The following is a 24,827-nucleotide window of genomic DNA, read 5'->3' as shown; positions in this document are numbered from 1 at the left end:
TAGCTAAGGAAGTGGCCGCAAACCACTTCCCAAACCTGCATATCTCGCCCCTTGGTATTGTACCCAAAAAGACCCATGGTGAGTTTAGATTAATCCACAACCTTTCTTACCCTAAGGGTCTCGCTCTCAGATGTCTCGCTTCCGGTGGCTAGCACCTGGAGCTCATGGGCTTCAGGTCAGGGATATTGGGGCTTTTGCCTAGCGTGCCACCCACCACGGATTACATTCTGCAATACCTTTCCCATCTTGACGATTTGGGACAGGACCCCAAAACTTTAAAGATACACGTAGTCGCCATCAGCTTCTTTGCTAGAGCCAGGTTTTCCTCTGACCTGTGCAGTGACTTCCTGATCCACAGAGCTATTGAGGTTTGGGGCAGGCTACAACCCCCCTAGAGCCATAAGCCAATTTCTTACGGGCTGCTATCTCAGATACGCACAAAGCTTAGGTCAATCTGCTGGGCCAAGTTCGAGGCCCGCCTCTTTTCCACAGCATATGCGATCGCCTTCTTTGGCGCCTTGAGGGTTGGTGAAGTGGTAGCCGAGGTTAACGCAAGTGGGAGGAACTGCAGTTGACCGAAGCTAGCATGACTGTGCGCATACGTCAATCCCAAATGGACCAGGCAGGTAGGGGTTCCCTCGTAAAACTTACAGCTTCAGCGCAGCGGGGCCCATGCCCGGTCAAAGACACTAGATGGTACCTTTACCTCAGACTGCCCGGTCCTGACCCGGTCCTGGTTCACGAGGATGGGTCACCTTTGTTGAGACACCAATTCACAAGGGCACTCCGCAAAGTTATTGATGCCTGGGGTTCATCTTCCCAAGATTATGCAGCACACTCATTTAGGATTCGCGCCGCCTCAACAGCGGCACGCTTGGGCCTGCCAGTGGATAAGATTAAGGAAAGGGGCCGGTGGAATCCGACGCTTATAAAGGCTACATTCGTTAGAATGCGCCCTGCTCCTTTACCTCTACTTATCCGTAATTTTCTTTTCTTTTTCTTCTCCTTTATCTTCAGCCATTCTCAGAAGTGTCTGGATTTGTGGCCATGGTATAGTCAGTTAGCTGTGGCCTCACCCCTAACCTCGGATTGCTACCTGGAGTGCGAGTTTCCTGGTTTTCGAGACGAGGCATTGCTTATGCCATTGCTGAGAGGGAGAGTTGCCACGTTTGGCCCTCCTGGCAGCCACCTGGAGTGTGAGTTTCCTGGTTTTCATGACGAGGCATTGCTTATGCCATTGCTGAGAGGGAGAGTTGCCACGTTTGGCCCTCCTGGCAGTCACCTGGAGTGTGAGTTTCCTGGTTTTCGTGATGAGGCATTGCTTATGCCATTGCTGAGAGGGAGAGTTGCCACGTTTGGCCCTCCTGGCAGCCACCTGGAGTGCGAGTTTCCTGGTTTTCGTGACGAGGCATTGCTTATGCCATTGCTGAGAGGGAGAGTTGCCGCGTTTGGCCCTCCTGACATCCTTATCAGCAGAAGAAGTGTGGACTTGTCGTGGCACATAAAGAGAGATTTGGATGAGGTGGCTGCCTTGTGTCCCAGAACAACGGTGTTCTGGTCCTCCTTCCTGAAGAGAATTGTGTGACGCAGTGTGCAGAACTGTATGGCCATTGAAAAATCCAGGAAACTCTTAAATCGTGCAATAGCCCATTGGGTGCACTTTTTGTATGGCTGAGTCATTTATCATGACCGTATCCGGATCGGCGACCAAGCTTTATACCGGAATGACGGTGTCCACCTATCGGATCTGGGGAACGACAGTTGGTTAGCTAGTGTCAGCAAATGCATCTGGGATTGGTTACAGCTTTGAGGGTATTGGCGGCGAGCCTTTCGGCTCGGGTGGCGGTTAGGCATTGGAATAATGTGCTGTGGTGTGTCGAAGTGCTAGGTGTGGCCATCGCCTATGCCTTCAATGTTTAGGGGTATTCCGTTAAAGGAATCTGGCGGTCGTGTATTCTGTCCGATGCCTGCTTGGCGGGAGGCCATGGCACGACCCTCGGTGACAGCAGGGGTGAGCCTATAGTTGGATTAGCATCAACAGGTGATGAACCCCTGGTGAATAAACCCACTTGTTTCGCGATCCAATGCCTAAGCCAATACCTTTTCATTGCTGTAATCAATAAAGTTGTGGCCTTTTCTAGCCCATTAACCTTATATCACGTGTCCCTGTGTCTTCTTTTCACATCGCGGTGGTCGGGTCCTCGTACCACAACACATATCTATTAGAGGCACACCGGGAGAGCTATTTGAGAATCCTGTTTTATTTACTAGTTCAAAAAATGGGGTACAAGGGATTCCTGCAGAAAACTGTCTAATAAATGGACCAACAACAGCATTTCCTCCAACATCTCATGAGGGTAAATCGGGACACACACACACACACACACACCTGCACCACCTCTCTGCCCGGCCACCCATTCACCACCGCCTACACTTCCACCATGTCCTCTGATGTACTTCTAGAAGTGCCGAAATCACAGCACCAGCTTCTGGAAGTACAGGAGGAAGAGGAAGAGCCAAATCAGGACATCCAAGATTTGAGAAAGAAGCCAGGTCAGCATCTGATAATCTGGTATGCCTCGCTCAAAACGGGACAGTTGTGTGGTATTAAACAGTAGAATGGGATATCAGCATTTTTAGGCTGCTGTTTTGGGCCTGGCTCTGCCTCACCCCAATACAGTATAACATACATTAAAATCACCGAACAAATATTCAAACAGCTCCGAAAATACTGACTTTCAAAACATAGCCAGAAACGTTTTGACAGGTTAGTATAAAATAACTTTAATCAGATTATTATTATTTTTTAAAGCAGCAATTTAACAACAATTTTAAGAAGGGGTAATTCAGAACAGATGAATTTTAAGACATGTTTAAAGGCTTCCATAATGAAGGCAGGAACCACTGAGAAATGAGTCTTAGTAATATAACAGGGTGGGTAACCTGTGGTCCACCAGATGTTGACGGACCTCAGCTCCAGCAGGCCTGACAATTGGCTATGCTGGCTAGGGCTGAGAGAAACAGGAATATAACATCTGGAGGGTCACAAGTTCCTGATACCTGGAATACAGAAAATTCAACAGTACAGTTAACCTTTTTGAGATTGTCTTTTGTGAAGCCATTTCATCTCACAATCTAGTCTTTCACCTTCTTGGCCTCTGGAACCAGGCCTCGATCTTATGACACTTGTAATCTCAAATGTATAGCTTTCAAGATAATGGTTTCTGGAATCTGGGTAAAAGCTGCAGATTTATCCTAATGCTATAGTCATTGCAAAGGTTAAGAACAATATTGTGTATAACATGATATCTCACAACATGACCATTCTCTGAAAGAGAAGTCAGGAGGCCTAAATGCTATAGCAGTGTCTTTTACATCATTTGATCCTGCTTTTGTTGTTCTCCATGAGAAAAAAATGTTCACTGGAAATTGCATTACTTTATCATGACAAGTTTCCCCAGCTCCTGTTCAGGGCTTTAGCCATTGTGGAACTAGGTGTCACGGAGCAGTAATTTGTCATATTAACTGCATCCTACCATCATGACTCCATAAACGTCCACACTGCCTGTAGGTGGTATATTGTAGTAGAGATTTGAGATTATTTGGATGAAGTTGTCATCCAAGTTGTATTTCCCGGCCTCTATTCAGGTTGATCAGAGGGATTCTCATGGGTTGTGTGTATCGGCAATGAGATCTCTAGAACATGCAAACGCTTTTTTTTATTTCTTTCCCACCCCTAACCCAATTAGGTCATCCCAGGCATAGCCTGTCTGGACCTCCAAAGAGCCCTGATGGAGTGAACTCCATGTCTCAGGCATGAAAACCACCAGCAGACACATTAGCACCAAAGAGCATGACTTAAAGTTGGAGCAGCAGCTATACACACCCAACAATCTTTTTTGCAAACAGCATGCCTGAACATTCATCACCTGAATTAAATCTGGATAATTTAAATTGCCAGGGAAAAAAGGCTGTCTTCTATTTTTTTTAAAAAAAAATCTTAAGTTCTATAAGGACACAATCCTAAGGTCTTGTTTTCCAGACCAACACTCCAAAAGCCACAGGATATTGTGGATCTCCCTCTGGGCAGACAGGGAGGTCAGTGGTGGAGCAGCTCTTGGTGCTCTGACAGTGGAGAAAGCAAAAAAAGAAGCATTATGGGGGTGCATTGTGGTGGATCGGTGAAATGTTTGGCTCTGCTAAATCCAAAGCCCTCCTATTCCTCCAATGTGCTCCCATAAAAGTATGCCAGCCTAGGAGTAGAGCACTGATTTTTTCCCCCCTCTTGGGACCAATGTGAGGCAAAGTCTTGAACAGAAGATACTAGCTGACAAGCCTGGCAGGGCTTTGGCTATGGGAGTTGTTCACCTGTGATTATCCCTCTCCTGCCCTCTTTGAATGGCTCTGCCTAGGCTGCAGCCTACAACACACTTGCTTGGATTGAGCCTCATAAAAAGCAAAGAGATTTACTTCCAAATATACATGGATAGCACTGCACTTTAAATGAAACCATACTGCTTTAGCGGCAGCGTGGAGGACAGCAAAATGGGATATATTTTATATACAGTACTTCATATAACTTCTCTAAAATGAAAAAAATATATCTATTTAAATGCACAGAAGTCAAAATTTTAAAAGAAACAAGTCTCATAAGTTTCTGCAATCACCTTTTTTAAAAAAACCATTGAGTAGCTAACTTTTCAGAATGCAACACAAACTCTGTCTAGCCTTGAGTATTCAGAAGCTGCCACTGTTGAATAATGAGGTCATTTCTGAGGATTTAAATCATAATTTCAATAGCCATTAGACATCAAAAAATTGCATGCATTTAGGGAAATAGTTATTCTGTATTAACATCAGGTCTAAAGTGGATGTACATCAAAATAAAAAGTGATAGTGCCATTAATACAGAATAATGTAGACAGGTTTTTTCCCCCCAAAGTTGATGTCAAAAATTTGAAACCAGCTTATAGAAAGGAAACAGGCTTCCAACAGTCATACATAAAGAGGGCCCTATCAATGGGTGTATATGCCGTCTTAAAGGCCAGTTTTAAGGAGTTATTGCAACAGCAAAATTACAACATGGTGGTGTTGCACTGACTATATCAGGTGTAGCCTAGGGAACCTCTTTTAGCCCACAGTCACGTTTCATCTTAGTGTCTTACACCTTATTATATGAATTGTTTCCATTCATCCATTCTGGCTGGGGCTGAGGAGAGTTGTAGTTCAATGTACCTGGAAGGGAATAGGTTGGGGAAAGCTGTTTTAGGGTTAGAAACCCCCAAACAGAATTGCTACATCCCCAAACCCATTTCACATTGTGGTACCTGCTTTTGCCCACCCACTCTCCCCTAAGGTGTTAGCTCTCCATTCGAGTGATGCATTTTTTTACAGTTAAGGGTTTCATGTGCAGAAAATGTCAAATCTGTGTATTTGCATTTCAACACTAGCTGTCTCTGAAGTCAGTGATAACGCTGCAGTCGAAATTTGACCTGCAGAGCCTTCTGGTGTTGCCTGATGCTGTGTTTGTAGGAGGGTAGGAGGAGGAGTTACGCTAAGACCAGACCATGTCATTACAGAGGAGGCAGGTTTAGTCGTTATCTGAGGACTATCCCTGCCTCTGGGTCTGGTCCTGACCGGATGGATACTAGAATCAGCAAGGGATACCCACATGACCTGAAGGTGCTGCTGTGCAATGCCAGGTCAATGATTCATAAGACTACTGCCATCCATGACTTGATCATGGATGGAGGACTTGACCTGGCATGTGTAACAGAGACTTGGTTGGATGAAGCAGATGGGCCTGTCCTTGCCGCTGCTTGTCCACCAGGTTTCTCTTACGCACAGCAACCCAGGTCATGTGGGCGGGGAGGGGGGGTTGCAGTGATTTTTAGGAAGTCATTAGTTTGCACCAGGCGTCCTATTGGGAAGACCCAGTTTTCCGAGTGCATGTTCTGGAAGTTGGGCAATAGGGGCAGTACAGGATTCCTTTTGGTGTACCGACCTCCCCGCTGCACCAAGGATTCCCTGCCCGAGCTGCTTCAGGTCGTGGCGGATGTTCTCCTGGAGACACCTAGCCTGGTCGTCCTAGGGGATTTTAACATCCATGCCGACACGACCTTACAAGGGGCTGCTCGGGACTTCGTGGAAAGCATGGCCTCCATGGGGCTGTCCCTGAATAAGTCTGGCCCAACCCATAGTCGCGGACATGCCTTGGACCTGGTGTTTACCTCTATGGATGTTGGTGATCTGACACTAAGTAAAAGCGAAACGAAAGAAGTGCCATGGTCAGATCACTTCCTGGTGCAACTGGACTTCTCTGCGACCCATCCCCTCTGCAGGGAGGTGGGACCAATTCGGATGGTCCGCCCCCACCACTTAATGGATCCAAATGGTTTCCAGAGAGTGGTAGGGGATGCTTTATCCCATGTTGATGGCCTTTCAGCCGATTCCCTGGTGGCCCGCTGGAATGTGGAGTTAACCAGGGCTATTGACTGTTTGGCTCCGAAGCGCCCTCTCCGATTGCATGGAGCCCGGAGAGCCCCGTGGTTTTCCACGGATCTGAGGGCAATGAAACAATCGTTGAGACGGCTAGAGCGCCGGTGGCGGATAACTCATTCCGAATCTGACCGGACACAGGTTAGAGCTCAACGTCGAGCCTACCAAGTGGCGATAGCGACGGCGAAGAAGAATTTCTTCACCGCCTCTATTGCATCTGCAGAAAACAGCAGCAGGAGACTTTTTCAGGTGGTTCACAATTTAGTGGAACCACCTGCAACATCGGGGCCCAGTACGGGCCACATGTTCTCCTGCAATGATTTTGCAAAGTTTTTTGCAGATAAAATCGCTCAGATTCGGGAAGAAGTAGACTCCACCGTGGGAGCAGGGCCGGGGCGGGAGAGTGCTAGAGTTCTGTCTAGTCAAGTTGAGTGGGATCAATTCCAATCTGTTACCTCCGAGGATGTGGACAGGCTGCTTGGACGAGTGAAGCCAACCACCTGTCTCCTGGATCCTTGCCCATCCTGGCTTATAAAAGCTAGCCGGGAAGGACTGGGCGATGGGCTTCGTGGGGTGGTGAATGCTTCCCTCCGTGAGGGAGCCTTCCCAGACCCGCTGAAAGAGGCGGTTATTAAACCGCTTCTTAAAAAACCATCTTTAGATGCGGCCACGATGGCCAACTATCGCCCAGTTTCAAATCTTCCATTCTTGGGCAAGGTGATTGAGCGAGCGGTGGCCGAACAACTCCAGGCACGCCTGGAAGAAGCGGACCATTTGGATCCCTTCCAGTCGGGATTCAGGCCTCATCATGGGACTGAAACTGCCTTGGTCGCGCTGGTTGATGATCTCCGGCGAGCTAGGGACAAAGGTGAGAGCTGTTTCCTAGTTCTGCTGGATCTCTCAGCGGCGTTTGATACCATCGACCATAACATCCTTCTGGACCGTCTTGAGGGGCTGGGAGCTAGGGGCACTGTCATACAGTGGTTCCGCTCCTTCCTCCTGGGCCGTGTTCAGAAAGTGGTGGTGGGGGATGAGTGTTCAGACCCCTGGGCTCTCACTTGTGGGGTGCCTCAGGGTTCTGTCCTCTCCCCCATGCTTTTCAACATTTACATGCAGCCGCTGGGAGAGATCATCAGGAGGTTTGGGCTGGGTGTTCATCAGTATGCGGATGATACCCAGCTCTACCTCTCCTTTAAATCAGAACCAGTGAAGGCGGTGGAGGTCCTGTGTGAGTGTCTGGAGGCGGTTGGAGGATGGATGGCGGCTAACAGATTGAGGTTGAATCCTGACAAGACAGAAGTGCTGTTTTTGGGGGACAGGAGGCGGGCAGGTGTGGAGAATTCCCTGGTCCTGAATGGGGTAACTGTGCCCCTGAAGGACCAGGTGCGCAGCCTGGGAGTCATTTTGGACTCACAGCTTTCCATGGAGGCACAGATCAAATCTGTGTCCAGGGCAGCTGTTTACCAGCTCCATCTGGTACGTAGGCTGAGACCCTATCTGCCTGTGGACTGTCTCGCCAGAGTGGTGCATGCTCTGGTTATCTCCCGCTTGGACTACTGCAATGCACTCTACGTGGGGCTACCTTTGAAGGTGACTCGGAAACTACAACTAATCCAGAATGCGGCAGCTAGACTGGTGACTGGGAGCGGCCGCCGAGACCATATAACACCGGTCTTGAAAGACCTACATTGGCTCCCAGTACGTTTCCGAGCACAATTCAAAGTGTTGGTGCTGACCTTTAAAGCCCTAAACGGCCTCGGTCCAGTATACCTGAAGGAGCGTCTCCACCCCCATCATTCTGCCCGGACGCTGAGGTCTAGCGCCGAGGGCCTTCTGGCGGTTCCCTCACTGCGAGAAGTAAAGCTACAGGGAACCAGGCAGAGGGCCTTCTCGGTAGTGGCGCCCGCCCTGTGGAACGCCCTTCCAGCAGATGTCAAAGCGATTAACAACTACCTGACATTCAGAAGACATCTTAAGGCAGCCCTGTTCAGGGAAGTTTTTAACGTGTGATATTTTATTGTATTTTTGCTTTCTATGGAAGCCGCCCAGAGTGGCTGGGGAGGCCCAGCCAGATGGGCGGGGTATAAATAATAAATTATTATTATTATTATTATTATTATTATTTGCTGAAATAGTTGGTGTGGCAGACAGAGGGCACTTTACCTTGTGGGGCAATGCTAGCGTGTGCTAATTCCAGCCAGAAAGCTGTATGCCATTGTTTAAATCTCATAAGGGTCCTGGGAGGGACCCAAAAGGGGAGCCTTTTGCTACACTTGGACATGCTTTCATCTAGTGGTAGTTCAGGGAAGGAGATGCCATGCAGCTACCTGGTACCTCAGGTTAAAAACTTAATTTGTTCTGGAGGTCCATTCTTAACCTGAAACTGTTCTTAACCTGAGGTAACACTTTAGCTAATGGGGTCTCCCGCTATCACCATGTCGCCACGGCGCGATTTCTGTTCTCATCCTGAAGCAAAGTTCTTAACCCGAGGTACTATTTCTGGGTTAGCAGAGTCTGTAACCTGAAGCGTCTGTAACCCAAGGTACCACTGTATTTCGTTCTAAGCGTGGACACTTAAGTCCAAACATTCCCCTTGTGTAGCAGAGTTGGAAAACATTGGCTTGATTACTCTAAATGCAAGTCAGTCAGTTCTGGTTGTACTGAGCTATATGGATCGTTGGCCTGACTCAGTGCCTTAATTAAGGTTACAAACTAGATAATATCGATACAGTATCTTAAATAAGACCAGCTACTGTTAGTTTTTTTGGAGCATTCAGGTTTCCAAGAGATACAGAATTCTCTATCAGACAGGATGTGGTAACCCTAGCTGGTTACACATTTCCATTTACTCTGCATCTAGTGCTCTCTCACTAGTGGTGTGGGTGACCATATATTCACAATGTTAACTACACAGTTCCTTGAGAAATACTGTGTTTTGATGCATTTCCCGGACTCCAAATCAGCTTTTATCTAACTTGAAAATGTTAGCGATATGAAGACATCTGTGACCCCCTCTGTGCCCACAGACCACAACTTTGAAACACATACAAATCTCATTTATCTTTGTTTTTTTTTCTCTATAAGAGTTGCAATCTTGGTGGATCAAGGGAATGCTGGGGATGTAGTGTATCTTGAGTTCAGTAAGGTTTTGACAAAGACCCCCAAGATATTGCTGCAGTGAAACATATAAAATGTAGGCTGGGCAAGGTAACTGTTAGGTGGATTTGTAGCTGGTTGCCTGGTCAAATCCTGGAGAAAAGTAAAAAAAAGTGTGGTGTCACAGGGTCCATTGTTGTTCAATGTCTTTATAAACAACTTGGCTGGAGGAACTGTGGGAATGCTCATCAAATTTGCAAATGACACCAAACTAGGCAGGTAGCTAATGTGACAGAAGACAGAATGGATTCAAGATGACCTTAACAGATTGGAGAACATGGCCCAAACTACCAGAATGAAACTCAATAGAGACAAAAGTTAAGTTCTACACTTAGGCAAGCTGCACAAATGTAAGATAGGGGACACCTGGATTGCCAGTAGTACATGTGAAAAGGATCCTGGGGTCTTAGCAGACCACAAGCCAACATTGTCAATGGTGAGTCAACAGTGTGATGCAGCAGCAAAAAAGCTAATGCTATTCTAGGCTGCATCAACAGAAGTGCCCCAATCAAGGGAAGTCACAGTACCTCTCTATTCTGCCTTGGCCAGACCACACCTGGAATATTGTATACAGTTCTGGGCACCACAATTTAAAATGGATATTGACAAGCTGCAATGTGTGCAAAGGAAGGCAGCCACAATGATCAAGGGTCTGGAAACCAAGGGTCTGGAAACCAAGCCTTATGTGGAACAGTTGAGGTAGTTGGTATGTTTAGACTGTAAAAGAGGAGACTGAGAGGAGATATAATAGCCATCTTCAAATATCTAAAGGGCTGTCACATGGAAGATGGAGCAAGATTGCTTCTGGAGGGTAGGACCCAAACTCCAAGTTACAAGAAAGGAGATTCCAGCTAAAAATCAGGAAGGACTTTGACAGCAAAAGTGGAATGGACTCCCTCAGAAGATGGTGGACTCTCCTTCACTGGAGGTTTTAAGCAAAGGTTGGATGGCCATGGATGCTTTAGTTGAGAAAATGATTTATAGGTGGTACATGACCCCAGTCAAGCTTGCGAAGATTTATCATCTGCCCAATAATAAATGTTGGAAATGTAATGAAACTGAAGGTACCTTCTTTCACCTTTGGTGGACCTGCCCAAGGATTAAGGCCTTCTGGGAAATGATTTATAATGAAATTAAGAAGGTACTTAAGTGTACTTTTCACAAGAAACCGGAGGCATTTCTCCTGGGCATGGTCGGCCAATTGGTGTTAAGGAGGGATAAGACTTTTTTTATGTACGCCACTACAGCAGCAAGGATCCTTTTAGCAAAGTATTGGAAGACACAAGAACTACCCACACTGGAAGAATGGCAGACAAAAGTGATTGACTTTATGGGACTGGCAGAAATGACCGGCAGAATCCGCGACCAAGAGAAAGAGACAGTGGAGGAAGATTGGAAGAAGTTTAAAGTATATCTTAAGAACTGTTGTAAAATAGAGGAGTGACAAAATGTCAAGGGGAAGGGAGATGCAGAATTGCAGCTAAAACTGTTTGATGATTTAAGGTAAAATTGAGAATGATAATGAGCTTAAACTTAATTGGCAAAAAGAGTTATTGAAAAACTGTAAAATAAGGATGCAAAAAGGGTGAGGTATGGGGAAGTCCAAGAAAAGAGGCTTATGAAAATGAGGTTAAGAAATGATATCTTTGTATGTGTTTGTATTTGTTGATGTTTGTGTGTTGTTGTTGTTGTTGTTTGTTAAAAACTGGAAAATTAATAAAAATTATTATTTAAAAAAAATGGATGCTTTAGTTGAGATTCCTGCATTTATCATCTTCTTCATCATAATCAATTAATTAAATTTCTATACCCAGAGATCCCAAGGCAGTTCACAACAGCATTGGAGGGGGTTGACTAGATGACCCTCATGGTCCCTTCAAAGTCTGTGATTCTATGATGCATACAACAACATGCAAATGGAACTTGAAATGCAGGCTAGCAGGGTTTATCTTGCTGAATTTTAAGCCAATAATGTCTACACAGTCTAGTCTAAATTCTAAGTAAGGCACAAACTAGAGGAAATATGTAAAATGTATGTATTTTACATCTCTCTGTATGTGGTTTAACAGCACCTACACAGGGTAGAGCAGAATTGAGACTATAGCATGTACACAGAAGGGGTTTAACCTTTTCCTTCCATGACACAGTCCTAATAAAAAACCACCCACTCTCCAAGCTTTTATTCATCCCAGGAGAGAAGTTGCCATTCGGCTAATGACAATGAGCATGTTTCAGGTTAAAGTTTGTTGTTGGTAAATTAAAAGGGATTTTCCTAGCCTCCCCCCCTCCCCCCAACAATACTGGAAGAAGCCTAGGAAAAGCCTCTGAGATTCATTGAGGAGCAGTGCTTCAAAACCGTGCACTGCGACCAAGGGCAAAGGAGACGCAAGAACAAAGATGAGTTGAACTTTTGAAGATGTATATTCTGCCACAGTTTCAGCTTGGGCCATGCTGAGAGCTTTTCTAACATGCTAAATCAAAACAGCAGGGTAGCTGTGGCCTCAAGGAAAGAAATATTAAACATCTGCTACCTTTTAGACTTGAAACATTGCCATAACCTTATCGGAGGGGGATTTCTTGCCGTTACTCCTCTGTGGAACACGCTCTTGCTGCAACGTGGAGATAAAGGTGTCAGCACCTTGACACAAACTGCCACTTCCCAAGAGTTATTGATCACACCTAGCACTGAGTTCCATATTTAGCTACCATCACAGCTTTTCCAATACAGATTTGTTGTTTTTAACACTGGTGACAAGTCTTTTGTGAAGGAAGAGTCCTGAATGCATTGCCATTCTCCAGGCAATATGAGATGTAGTAGATGCTATGGGTGCACACCAGCCCCAAAGTTCCTTTTTGTTGTTGTTTAGTCGTTTAGTCGTGTCCAACTCTTCGTGACCCCATGGACCAGAGCAGGCACTCCTGTCTTCCACTGCCTCCCGCAGTTTGGTCAAACTCATGCTGGTAGCTTCGAGAACACTATCCAACTATTTCATCCTCTGTCGTCCCCTTCTCCTTATGCCCTCAATCTTTCCCAACATCAGGGTCTTTTCCAGCAAGTCTTCTCTTCCCATGAGGTGGCCAAAGTATTGGAGCCTCAGCTTCAGGATCTGTCCTTCCAGTGAGCACTCAGGGCTGATTTCCTTCAGAATGGAGAGGTTTGATCTTCTTGTAGTCCATGGGACTCTCAAGATTCTCCTCCAGCACCATAATTCAAAAGCATCAATTCTTCGGTGATCAGCCTTTTTTATGGTCCAGCTCTCACTTCCATACATCACTACTGGGAAAAGCATGGCTTTAACTATACGGCCTTTGTCTCAAATTCATGGTTATCACATTAGTGTTTCAAGCCCTAAACAATTCAGGTCCCAAGTACCTGAAAGACCACCTCCTTCCCTACAGATTCTCTTGGGTGCCAAGATTGGCCCCTAGGTAGTACCTCCACGCTTAGAAGCTTGGAGTGGGGGGCGGAGTAGTGGTCCTGGAGAGGGCCCAGTGGTGGTGGCCCCCAAGTTGTGGAATTCCCCACAGAGGTGTGTCTGGCACCTTCATTATACAGCTTCTCACAATTGCTGATGACACATCTCTTTGCCATGGCTTTTGACACTTGAAGTGGGTATTTTTGGGACCCACCTTATTTCTGCAATTTCAAGTTGTTTTAAAACAACTTGTAGTTGTGTCTGTAGCTTTGGAAAGTAGTCTGAGCTGTTTGGGAGCCACTCCCATTTACTATAATGGGCAATCTAAAATGGCTATATGAATGGATGAAATCTGCATGTATGGCAACCTTTCAAGAGTAGATTAACCTTGCCAAATTGTAGCAGGGCATGATTATGCAGGGCATCTTTAAATTTTGATTTAAAAGAAAGAAACAAAGGGGGAAAGCTTGTAGGTATTCATTTTCTGCCAGCATTGTGCCAATTTGCAGGCCTGGTCAACCTGCTGAGGGAATGGCGCCTGCCATGGTTCTCACCTTGGTTCACATCATAATTCAGGGTACACAGGGTATACTCAGAGCCTGATGCACACCCCTAGCAAATACCATGGACTACTGACATATACAAATGCCTCAGTCTACCGGCAATGATTTGTGTGACACGTTTTCTCTCATTGATTTCAGAACTGCCCCATCTATTGAAGTGAAGTGGGGAGCCAGCTTGTGCAAGAATCCCTATGAACGCATCAGGGCTTATGGAACTCTAGGCAGGGAGGAAACATTTCACAATTTCAGGTGGAAATGTCTATGGTGTTAATGACTTAAAACCTTAAATGGTATATAGGATTCCTGGCTTATCATGAGCTGTATTATAATTGGTAAGGCTGTTTTGCCTTCTCTGGCTAATAGCAGCTCTTTCACACACCCCGTTTCCAGGTCCCTTTTAAGAGAATATTAATAAACCTGAAAACTTCCACATACAAGGCATGTGCTCCCATCCCATATTAGATTTGTTTTTGTAGGTTCAGGAGGCAAATGCCTCACAATCTTTCTCAATGTGAAACACAGGACAAGTCTAATCAGGTGTTTACCAGTTGCCTTATCCCAACTTAACTGCTTCCTCTTGTCTTCCAGTTTCTCTCTTCTATTCCCCTCTCTGCTATAATAAAGTCTTTTGAAACATACTTTTAAAAAGGCACCCCAATATAGCAAATGAGATCTCTGTACAAACTTCTTTGTAAATGATAATCGGGTCTACAACTCTTTATTGCCTAAATACCGTGATGGGATAGTTTGATGACAAAGTTCCATGCATGTGCTAATATTGCCCTCTAGTGGTTACTGTTCCATAACCATTTGCATCCCCCCCCCATTATTTTTGAGAACCAAATTCATTCATGTTCCTTTTGTTTTTAATGCACCATCCTTGTAAAATTAAAACTTCCTCTTCACCATCACTATCATTGGGTTTGAGGGGATAATACACTATTATCCACTGTGCTGACTCTCACCAGTGAAACATTGGCATTTACTCTCTCTTTTTAAAGTTTTAAGAGTTTTGAAATTTCCTCAGGTTCCTTCATCCATGACAAAATCCCCAAACAGAAATTGTCACATTCCATTCCTGCTATGTAGAAATGTTACCATGTGTGAAGCTGCCCTGAGTCTCAGGGGAAGGCAATTTCACATTTGTGTAGGAGCTTCTTAGAATAGCTCTGGGCACTACAGGAACCATCAGCAATCACTCTCACAAACAGCTGGCACTGTTTCCTCTTAACAGGCAAAAGAAAATTCAAACTGGGGCTGTGCGCACATTTCAGAAGCAGACACAGATTGCACATGTCATCTGAACAGTTTTCCCTATGGACTTGTGAAAAGGATTATGTATGATGAAAACGAACCCCAAAGAGAGTGCATTCATGCCTAAACTGTGTAGGTGCTGATGTATATTGTTGTACACAACCCCAGTCCCTGAGTAGTGCGAGATTCCAGGAGTATCAGGTGCTTCCTCAAGGTCCGTGTTTCCTTTTGGAAATGAGGGGTTCACAGACTTAACACCCCAAATGGGTCTTGTTTCTCCAATAGCTGCACAGCCTTGGGTTCAAACAGAACTCAGACATTGCTCTCAAATGTTGCTCTGACTCTCTCTCCAGCTTACTGCTTCGCTTCCGGGTCACATCAATGCCACTTTAACTCTAAACTCAGACTTGTCCTTCTAACTATCTCTGAGTTGAGAGGGGGACAGCTCATTGGCCGTCTCACACAGAGCCCCCTTTCCTTTTTTCTCCTAATGGTCCATCACCCAGGTGATCACCTGGGTCACACAGGAAGCTGGCCAGATTTATATTTTAACACTTGCTGGATTCAGGGGTTGGGGGACGCGGGTGGCGCTGTGGGTAAAACCTCAGTGTCTAGGACTTGCTGATCGCAAGGTCAGCTGTTTGAATCCCCGCGGCGGGGTGAGCTCCCGTCGTTCGGTCCCAGTTCCTGCCCACCTAGCAGTTCAAAAGCACCCCTAAGTGCAAGTAGATAAATAGGTACCACTTTATAGCGGGAAGGTAAATGGCGTTTCCGTGTGCGGCGCTGGTGCTGGCTCTCCAGATGCCACTTAGTCACACTGGCCACGTGACCTGGAAGTGTCTCCGGACAGCGCTGGCTCCCGGCCTCTTGAGCGAGATGAGCGCGCAACCCTAGAGTCGGACACGACTGGCCTGTATGGGCAGGGGTACCTTTACCTTTACATGGATTCGGGGGTTAGAGAAGGATCTCACATACAGCCTACTTCTTCCTTCCCAAACTCATAACAATAAGCATAAATGATGGCGATGATGATGATGATGATGATGATGACTACCCACCATTCACCAGCAAGTCTCAGGACAGCTTGCAACAATTTAAAACTCAGGATTTAAAGCAGGTTACAGTCTCTGGAATAGGGTGGGACCTGAACACACACACCTCAGGTGTCAACGACCAAGGTAAAGAGGTACCTCTATTTAGAAATAACTACCAAGAGGGCTCCCCCTGCAGATCTTAACACCCAAGAGGGTCTGTGGAGAAGGAAGAGGTCTTGAACCAGTCACTGCAGGTCCGTGTTCAAGCAAAACTTTACCTGCAGATTTCAGCAGGTGACAATGTTGTTTCCATGCTATGAAAGAATTTTCGCCTACTGATTTACCCAGACAATATAATATAAAAGCAGGCCGGGCTCTTTCTCAGGGTTATTTTACTATGCTATGCACATACACTTCATAACTCGTTTGTCCTTTGTTTACCAAGGGTCAAAATGTTTGCTTTATTTCCATCAAAAAAATCCCTAGCTTGAGAACCTCCTGGTTGGTGCTGAATAGTCCTATAGAAAAATAGCCAAGCTGTGAGCAGGCCGGGGTAATACCCTCCCTCTCGCTTTTCATTCCGCAAACTAAACTTCTTTGGCAATGGGAAGGGAACTCATTCTGCTCTTAAGGGTGCTTAACCTTTAGAGTGAATAATATGTCCCGGCTAGCACGCCAACATTTGCAGACATGAAACCTTAATATTGCACATTATCACAATGCAATATTTCTCGCACTGAATTACAAAATTGCTGAGCAGGTAGTAATTGCAAAAATGAACACTTCTGCCTGAAAAAACCCTGTGAGTATCTGGCCCCGTCCAAGCCAGTTAACAAGAATTACGCATGAGGCCTTTTGGAATTAAAAATTTAAATTGCTTTGGGCTGTCAAGATGTGAAACATAGCTATAGGGTTATGTGGCCTAGAAATTCAAATGTACAGCATCCAATTAGGAAGGCGGGGGGAAATAGTTTCAACAACATACTGCATCTTTAGAATGTTAAAATATGATCCTTCTCCAAATAATAATAATAATAATAAATTACATTTTTCTATTGGCCTCAAAGCTGACATATATTCTGTGCCTCTTCTGTGCTTGTCTTGCTTCTCCTTCTGATTGGAAGTACAAGGTAAGTTAGAATGCAAAGTGTTCAGAAAGATTCTGAAAAAATATAGCCATAAGAATGTGCCTGTAAGAATGGGCACATCTAATAAGTCCACACAAGACAACAAGACAGGTTTAAGTTTCCAGTGACTGTAAAGGCAACAGAATGTGAGATTAGTGCCATGATCCTATTCCTGGCTTACAATGCAGAAGCAATGTAGCAAGGAAAGACAGGTTAAAATTGGGTGCTGCTTTGCATGTAGGACTCATGTAGGACTGCAGCATTCTTTTCTTGGAAAGGTCAGGAAGCAACAAAGCTTAAAAAGGAGATGTGACGGTGTTGGAAAATCTGGAGACCAAAGAATTGGGAATAAACTGCAACCATTCACAAGAATTCAGCGACCGCTAATTACAGAAATCCCAAACCACATGCAAACTTGATATATAAACAGTTCCTTTAAAGTCCTTTGTGCACATTTTGCTTGAGATATCTAAAGGCAAAAACAAAACAAAAAACAACCCTCTGAATTTAGGAAAGTTAAGACTTGATCATTTTTCAGTCTAGCCTCCTCTCTCTTGACTAGCGAATCAGCTGGGCAAATATTATTGAAGCTTAGTGGAAGTCCAACACAAGAATTGGACTCAGATACTTTAGAAGGTAATGTTTCCTTTATTCATTCTTGCCCCAATGTCAAATTTGGGTAGCATGACTACTAAGTAAAAATGATTGCATTAATTGAACTCTTACAGTGCTTGCATTTAATGAGCCCCTCTTATCCTCAGAATTTCAGACAGTTATTATCTGTATTGTTCAGAAAACCACTGAATAAGCATTGTTAGGATTAGTCATGCTGAATCATGGTCTCCTAGAATACAGAAAAACAACAGCTTGTGCATTCATTGATGAATCACAACATTGTTATTTCAGCATTATAGAAAAGGGGAAATCAGATTTGTCTGTCAAAATCTACCATATGATCCGTACTACCATCTCTAAAATCCTGCTGGCACTGTATTCTGGAGGGGGAGGGACATGGAAACTTCTATTCTTTAAAGCTGTAAAACTGTCAAACAATATTTAAACTTCAGTTGCAAAATAACTCATTCAGAAAGATGTGCCTTGTTTACATATTTTTAATACGTATGTTTTAGCCTCTCTGTACTTCCTGCTTTTTGAGTGTTAAATTTTGTCACCTTTGCATCTGCAGTTTAATTCCTTGATAACCGTATCATTTGAATTTTCACTTTTGTTTCCCTTATGATGGTAGTAAGAACAGAATTTCACTTCTTTTTTGCCCTTCCCTCTCCTTCAAATCTGCTTCCACTTTATCTGCTTCCATTTCTTCTGGGCTCTGAAATGAAGATACACACACAATTTGAAAACACAGACACCCAAAATGTGAAGTTTACAGAAACAAAGTGTTCCACAACAGAGATGCTGTAAACCACTGACTACAATAATATATGGAACTGGGACTATAACTGACATGAGGCAGAGCCTCAATAAATTAAAAAATGGAAATAATCTAACTATAGTTGCCAGAGTTTAAAAGTCCATCTATCAGCACCCTGGACAATAGTCTTGGATACACTTCCTCTGCACAATACAAACTGTTGTCCTAGGGCATGCCTTGAAGGCACTTGAGGCTATTACTTTACAAAAGCTAAACATCATCTGGGTCTGGTTGGTGCCTAGATGGGTCAATTACTGGGAACCATGTGTACATCTCCTTGGATTCCTTGACGGAAGGAAGATGGGATATAAATGTAAGAAAATAAGATAAAAACAGATGATACTTGGGAGCAGGCCTCATTGAAAAAGAACTTCAGGAACAAGTTCCTCCAAGCAGAATTCATATTTTACTGTGTATGGCTATTTCACATGAAAGTATAATCCATATTAATAAAATTCCTATCTTGCCCTCCCTCCCTCAGGAGCCCAGAGCAGCAACCAACAAAACAATGCAATTAAAAACAAAATAAAACAGTCACATATCCTTACAGCTGATAATTTCAACACTGCCAGGAACAGCATTTTACAGCTGTCAAATGCTTGGGTGAACAGGAATGTTTTTCAGTTCCTTCTGAAAGTTACTAAGAACCCAAAAATTTAGTATAATACAGTAGCAGATAATACATTATTATAATAAATAAAAACACACTAAAATCAGGCAGAGACGACTGGAAACTAAACTTCAAACCAAACAAACAAAAAGAAAGCTGGACAAATAAATGGTCTGACACTGAAATGGCTGTAACATGATTGTAACATTGGCACCAGTCATATTCCTTAAAGAAAGGAATTCCACAGATGGAGACGCCACAAAGAAGGTTTTATTCCTCACTGACACATAGCAAAGTTTACCCAACAAACACAAATGAAGAAGAGCCTCATCTCGAGATGTTAATACATGGGCAGGACTGTTCCATTTTCAGACCACCTTCTAGATAGATAGGGGATAGCCAGCCTGGTACCATCCAGCTGTTGTTGATTCCAACTCCCATCCACTCCGGTCAGCATGGCCATTGGGGTACGGAAAGATGAGAGATGTAGTCCACAACATCTGGCACCACATTGGCAACCCTGGGCTGGTTTTGGGCAAAAGTACAGATTGACGCAAGTTATCATTTTGCATATCTGATTGCCACATGTCATCTGTACCCTCTGTTACTCAGGACATTATCACACTTCCCCCTCCCTTTGTGGTTCTGGTATGTTGGGTTCAGCTTATCGGATCCCCTCCCAGCCCAACTTCAATCCCATATATCTCATTGTAGTTTCCTAGCAGACTATATGCTAGACTGGGAGCAATGACGATGGCAGTGTCAGTGGAAATGTGTGCAAATGTGAAAGGACAGCAAGGAAACTCAGGATACCATTCTAGAAGGCACAGGTGAAGTTTCCCAGAAGCCCAAAACAGGTGAAGGGGACTATGCTGGGAATGGAGGTCAGTGGGATAAAAAAAAGGGGGTGGCTGCTTAACTACAGTACTAGGAGCTCTGAGGGATCTTTCACATAAAAAACACCATATAATCTTGATATTTCTGAGATCAGTATTATCTAGTAAAGGACAGAAATGGGTGGGATAACCTCCCATGTAGTCAAAACTCAACTGGCATCTGCATCCAATCCCAGTCACTATGTGAGAGTAACAACTGAGAAAACAGTAAGGGGTGTCCTGAGTCAGTTTGTCTAAATAACACAAGTTTAAAGAACAAATCTCAGATGTCAACACTTTTCCTTCTTATCCCAAGTGTCTCTGGGGCACAAGTGCATAGGCTCCAACACTAAACAGATTTCGTGAGTTCTCCCCTCCTATCCACTAGCAATATACAAAGATAAAGTAATCTACATAATAAGATACCCACTCTTTAGAAATGTTCCCCATTTTCTAATTTTCTTTCATTTTTAGCAAATATGTTCATATTGGCATTGTAAATACCTGAATGCATTTTTTCCGCTTTAGTATATACTTTAGTATGTGGGCTTCTTTTTCGCCAAGCTGGTATATTATATGCTGAAGTGCACCTCTCTGTAAAGAAAAATACAGTTTGATTTACATTTTCAGTGATAATTATAATCATATTCTGCCAATCTAGTTACAGAGAGAGAGTGTTTTAGCCATGATGTTACCTGACATCACATAAATGATAGATCACTTCGAAGAACATATTAACCCCAAGGGAGAATGCATTCCATTTTCAGTCTGGGAACATGAACTAGATTTTGGGAGAGGGAAAGCTTAACACATATGGGTGGCAGGACCAGTAAATACTTCCTTAAAAGAAGGTGTGATTCCATTGGCTGTTTGGGACTTTTCAACCCTTTAATTAACCCAACAACTCCTCTGCCAAATTCACTAATCTTACAGAAGTGCTACTGGGACTCCAAGTATTCTTGGATGAAACCAATTATTTAGATCTAATATTTATTTTGGACTGGAACTGCTTTAATTGTCCTGGTAGTTGACTTCCATTAGGAAACAGACAGGAGGGAGATGGCTATTGATTGTCCAGGTCCTAGCAATAGTGCTTAATAACAATGACCATGATATCTGGAAAAGAACTGGAAAAGAACTGATAGGACACTGGACTCCAAAGATACTACAAAGTTCCATCATATTTCCCATGCTATTTAACATCCATGTGAAAGTTTTGGGTGAGGTAATTCAGATGATACCCAAACCTCTCACTCATTTCTTTTTTATTTATTTCTTACTGAGGTTTAATATAACAAAACAAGAAGAACTACTGCAAAATGACAAAATATGAAACCACACAGAGAATTAACCAAACATGTTTCTGAGCATAACGTATGGGTTAGAGCTCGCAATACTTCAAGACAAAATTTAAACTAGAGGAACTCATTGTCTGATTTTTATGACATTGTCATTACAAAATTGGCAGAGTTGGGACAGATTTATAAGGGGAAAAAACAAGCAAACAAACAAAATAAGCATTAAGGAGGATAAAGACAAAAGAAGAAGAATTAGACCATCCAAACCATTCTTGCCACATCTGACAACAAATCATCTCTATTTGTACCTGAACTGAATAAAACCCCACCAAATTGCAGCAAAATCTTGTGGCTGTGCTTTTACCTTGTAATAAACATAAATTATAAGTTGTTGTTTTTTCTTCAGAAATAGCTATTGACCAGACAGAGACATTACAAACAGACAGTTTAGAAGGTTAAAAAAATCAAGTTCTTATATAAGGTAAAGGTAAAGATACCCCTGCCTGTACGCGCCAGTCGTGTCCAACTCTAGGGTTGTGCTCCCATCTCGCTTAAGAGGCCGGGAGCCAGCACTGTCCGGAGACACTTCCGGGTCACGTGGCCAGCGTGACGAAGCTGCTCTGGTGAGCTGGCACCAGCGCAGCACACAGAAACGCTACCTTCCCACCATCAAGCAGTACCTATTTATCTACTTGCACTTAAGAGTGCTTTCGAACTGCTAGGTGGGCAGGAGCTGGGACCGAACGATGGGAGCTCACCCCGCCGCGGGGATTCGAACCGCCGACCATACGATCGGCAAGTCCTAGGTGCTGAGGTTTTACCCACAGCGCCACCCGCGCCCCTAGTTCTTATATAGAACCTTACAAATAATAGATGAGACTGATAGGTAAAAGAACAGTCAACAGTAAACAGTATGGTAAGCCCTGAATTTATGTGGGGTTTATGTTCCGGAGATCATGCCTATAACTAGTCAAAACACAACTGGGTGCAAGGGCAGGCGGGACTGCCAAACTCTTATCCCCTGGATGCTGACCCACATTCTGCCTCCTATTTATGCTGAATGCACACAAGTTAAATGTGCTCAAGCTGCGGGCTTATTGTACATAAAGCTACCTTAAAATCTTGAGAAAATGGGAAGGGAAACTTTTCCTTTTTCTAAAAGAAAGCAATGTTGGCCAAGAGGCAAACCTGCTGAGGGAAAGCATTCCATATTCAGGGTGCCACAATGGTAAAAGCTCTCTCTGTAAGACAGTCTTATGTTTAACTCAAATTTGGTATAACAGAACACAAACTCAATAACGCAGGCAAACTTCAATGCCAGAAGGAGGGGTCTATGAGACTATGTGCTCACCTGCAGCCAAATTCATCTTGGATTCTTTGGTTGCACCAACTTTACCATAGGTCAGATTGGGTGACCTTGCAGCTGCTGGAGAACTCAAGGAAATACTTCTCCCGCTGGCTCTCTGAGAAGGAACATAAGAAGCATTCTCAGCATTCTTGCTTTGATCATTTTGTTGGCAATACCCTTTACCTTTAGGGTTTGAAGTATGCATTGCTGCAAGAAATAATACGATAATCAATATTTTCCCCAGACTTGTAAGAAGCTACTGAGTGCTGCTCAACATATAGGGCAATGGATGGGGACATGCAATACAAATACAGAGCTTGCCCCTTTTAAGAGATTGCCTCTGATGTTGAACCAGGACCAAATGAGTCAATTGGCCCCGTGTGACTTTTTCAACCTACTAAAAACGGTTTCTCAAAATACCTTTTGCTGTCAACGGGAGAGGAAGGTTTCTGGGTTCCTCGGAAATCCATTTCTTTTTCTTCACTCCTTTAAAATGATGCTTCTTTATACTTTCGCAGTGACTTGTAGCTAAAGAGAAGAAAAAAACGACAACAGGATTTTGCCTCTCGGTTCTAGGGCGTTGAGAAAGGAGGAAGATTCCCAGGTTTGTTTCATGCATTCACTGAGGATTCAGTGGGAACGGGGGGGGCGATCATGGTAAAGGCCACCCTTGCCGTATTCATGACCTGGAATGTTATCCAAAAATGACCGGCAGATAGCCTTACATGCATAAGTATGGTTTTAACAATCCTCCCTTTCTCCTCCCATTTTTTGTGCAGTATAAATTGGCCATGTGTGTGTAGCACACCTAACACCTGAGCTGTTCCCTCATTTACCTGCTACTGAATCTATGTGAGGACGCAGGTGGCGCTGTGGTCTAAACCACAGAGCCTAGGGCTTGCGGATCAGAAGGTCGGTGGTTTGAATCCCTGTGACAGGGTGAGCTCCCGTTGCTTGGTCCCACTCCTGCCAACCTAGCAGTTTGAAAGCACGTCAAGTGCAAGTAGATAAATAGGTACCGCTCCAGCAGGAAGGTAAACGGTGTTTCAGTGCACTGCTCTGGTTCGCTAGAAGCGGCTTAGTCATGCTGGCCACATGACCCGGAAGCTGTATGCCGGCTCCCTCAGCCAGTAAAGCGAGATGAGCGCCGCAACCCCAGAGTCGTTCGCGACTGGACCTAGTGGTCAGGGGTCCCTTTACCTTTATCAATCTATGTGAACCAGTGCACAGATGCAACACAAAATAGATTTTCTCCGTCGCCATCCCAGTCCATTTTTACGGGAGGCAGCTGGACTGAAGCAGCTGAAAAGAGCTGTCCACCCATACAGAGAGGGGACACAAAAAATAATTGCATGTATTAAAATGAGGTGGCTGACATTTTACGCAACTAGATCCCTGTTGTGGAGGTCAATAATGGATCGTTTATGGTGCTCTTTCAATGGCAGCCAGGGGCACCACGGGGTATCTGCTGAAGCTCCTGCCCTACCAGGTAATGCATCACTGTGCCCTGATTCTGCTGCTGCAAACATTTGGTATTGTTGCCTGTTTTTACCTGTTGCATCCAAGTGAGTGAGAAGTGACTGGCATAATAAGAAGGGACAGCAGTCTCGGCTTACCTAGTGCGCGCGCACACACACACACACACACACACACACTGGGCATTGGTGAACATTGGGCAGGGAGGGAGGGACAGGGCAAGTGAATGGACAACACCAATGAAAATGTGAGACTTCAATAAAGGGGACCCCCTGATTTTGCCTAGCCACCTCCCTCCCCTCCATAGAAGAACCCCCCAGTGCTTCCCCCACCTACAGAATGTCTGAATTTGAGTATCATGCTGTCAAACAAGGCTATATCCAGGTTAACACAGAAGAATCTTTGGTGGCTGTGATAATTGGCGTTATGTGAAAAGTCCAGCTGATCATTTCACACATTTAAATGTGTCATGAAACTGAGCCCGCTATCTAATACTTCTCAGCACGGTCCCCTTTTAGACTCTTGGGAAGTTGCAATGGTTCACTGCATCATAGAACAGTAAAAATGATCACAGTAATTAATTGGATGATCCTGCCAAAGCTAAACTCTGTAACAAGCTTGTGTTGGCACCAAAGAGAATAGACAGAATGAGCTGTAGCTGGGGGTGGGGTGGGGAATGAGCCGAGTGTTAACTCTGATAAGAAAATGAAATTAACCACCAGTACAGTTGAATTCCCTGG

The 24,827-nt window shown here is 44.3% G+C and overlaps 1 protein-coding gene across 5 annotated transcripts in view; it reads right to left on the bottom strand.

Annotated features, from left to right (window-relative positions):
* Positions 1-18,144: 18,144 nt before the first annotated feature.
* Positions 18,145-24,827, bottom strand: part of LOC307225555 (uncharacterized protein C12orf50 homolog) — a 20,225-nt gene continuing 13,542 nt past the window's right edge. For 4 of the 5 annotated variants that reach the window (XM_079993466.1, XM_079993464.1, XM_079993467.1 and 1 more), the window contains 4 exons: positions 23,032-23,139; positions 22,615-22,818; positions 20,470-20,559; positions 18,145-18,378 (listed from right to left, as the gene is read on the bottom strand). In XM_079993466.1, the coding sequence (XP_079849592.1) occupies positions 18,353-18,378; positions 20,470-20,559; positions 22,615-22,818; positions 23,032-23,139 (428 nt within the window). In that variant the 3' untranslated portion in view covers positions 18,145-18,352. Of the gene's footprint in view, positions 18,379-20,468; positions 20,560-22,614; positions 22,819-23,031; positions 23,140-24,827 lie in introns of those variants that run through there. The other variant, XM_079993468.1, reaches the window with a different exon arrangement.

Source organism: Podarcis cretensis (assembly GCF_951804945.1).
Source record: "Podarcis cretensis genome assembly, chromosome: 10".
Taxonomy (NCBI): domain Eukaryota; kingdom Metazoa; phylum Chordata; class Lepidosauria; order Squamata; family Lacertidae; genus Podarcis; species Podarcis cretensis.
Note: the sequence above shows the minus strand (reverse complement) of the source record. Positions and strands in the feature narration are given on the sequence as shown.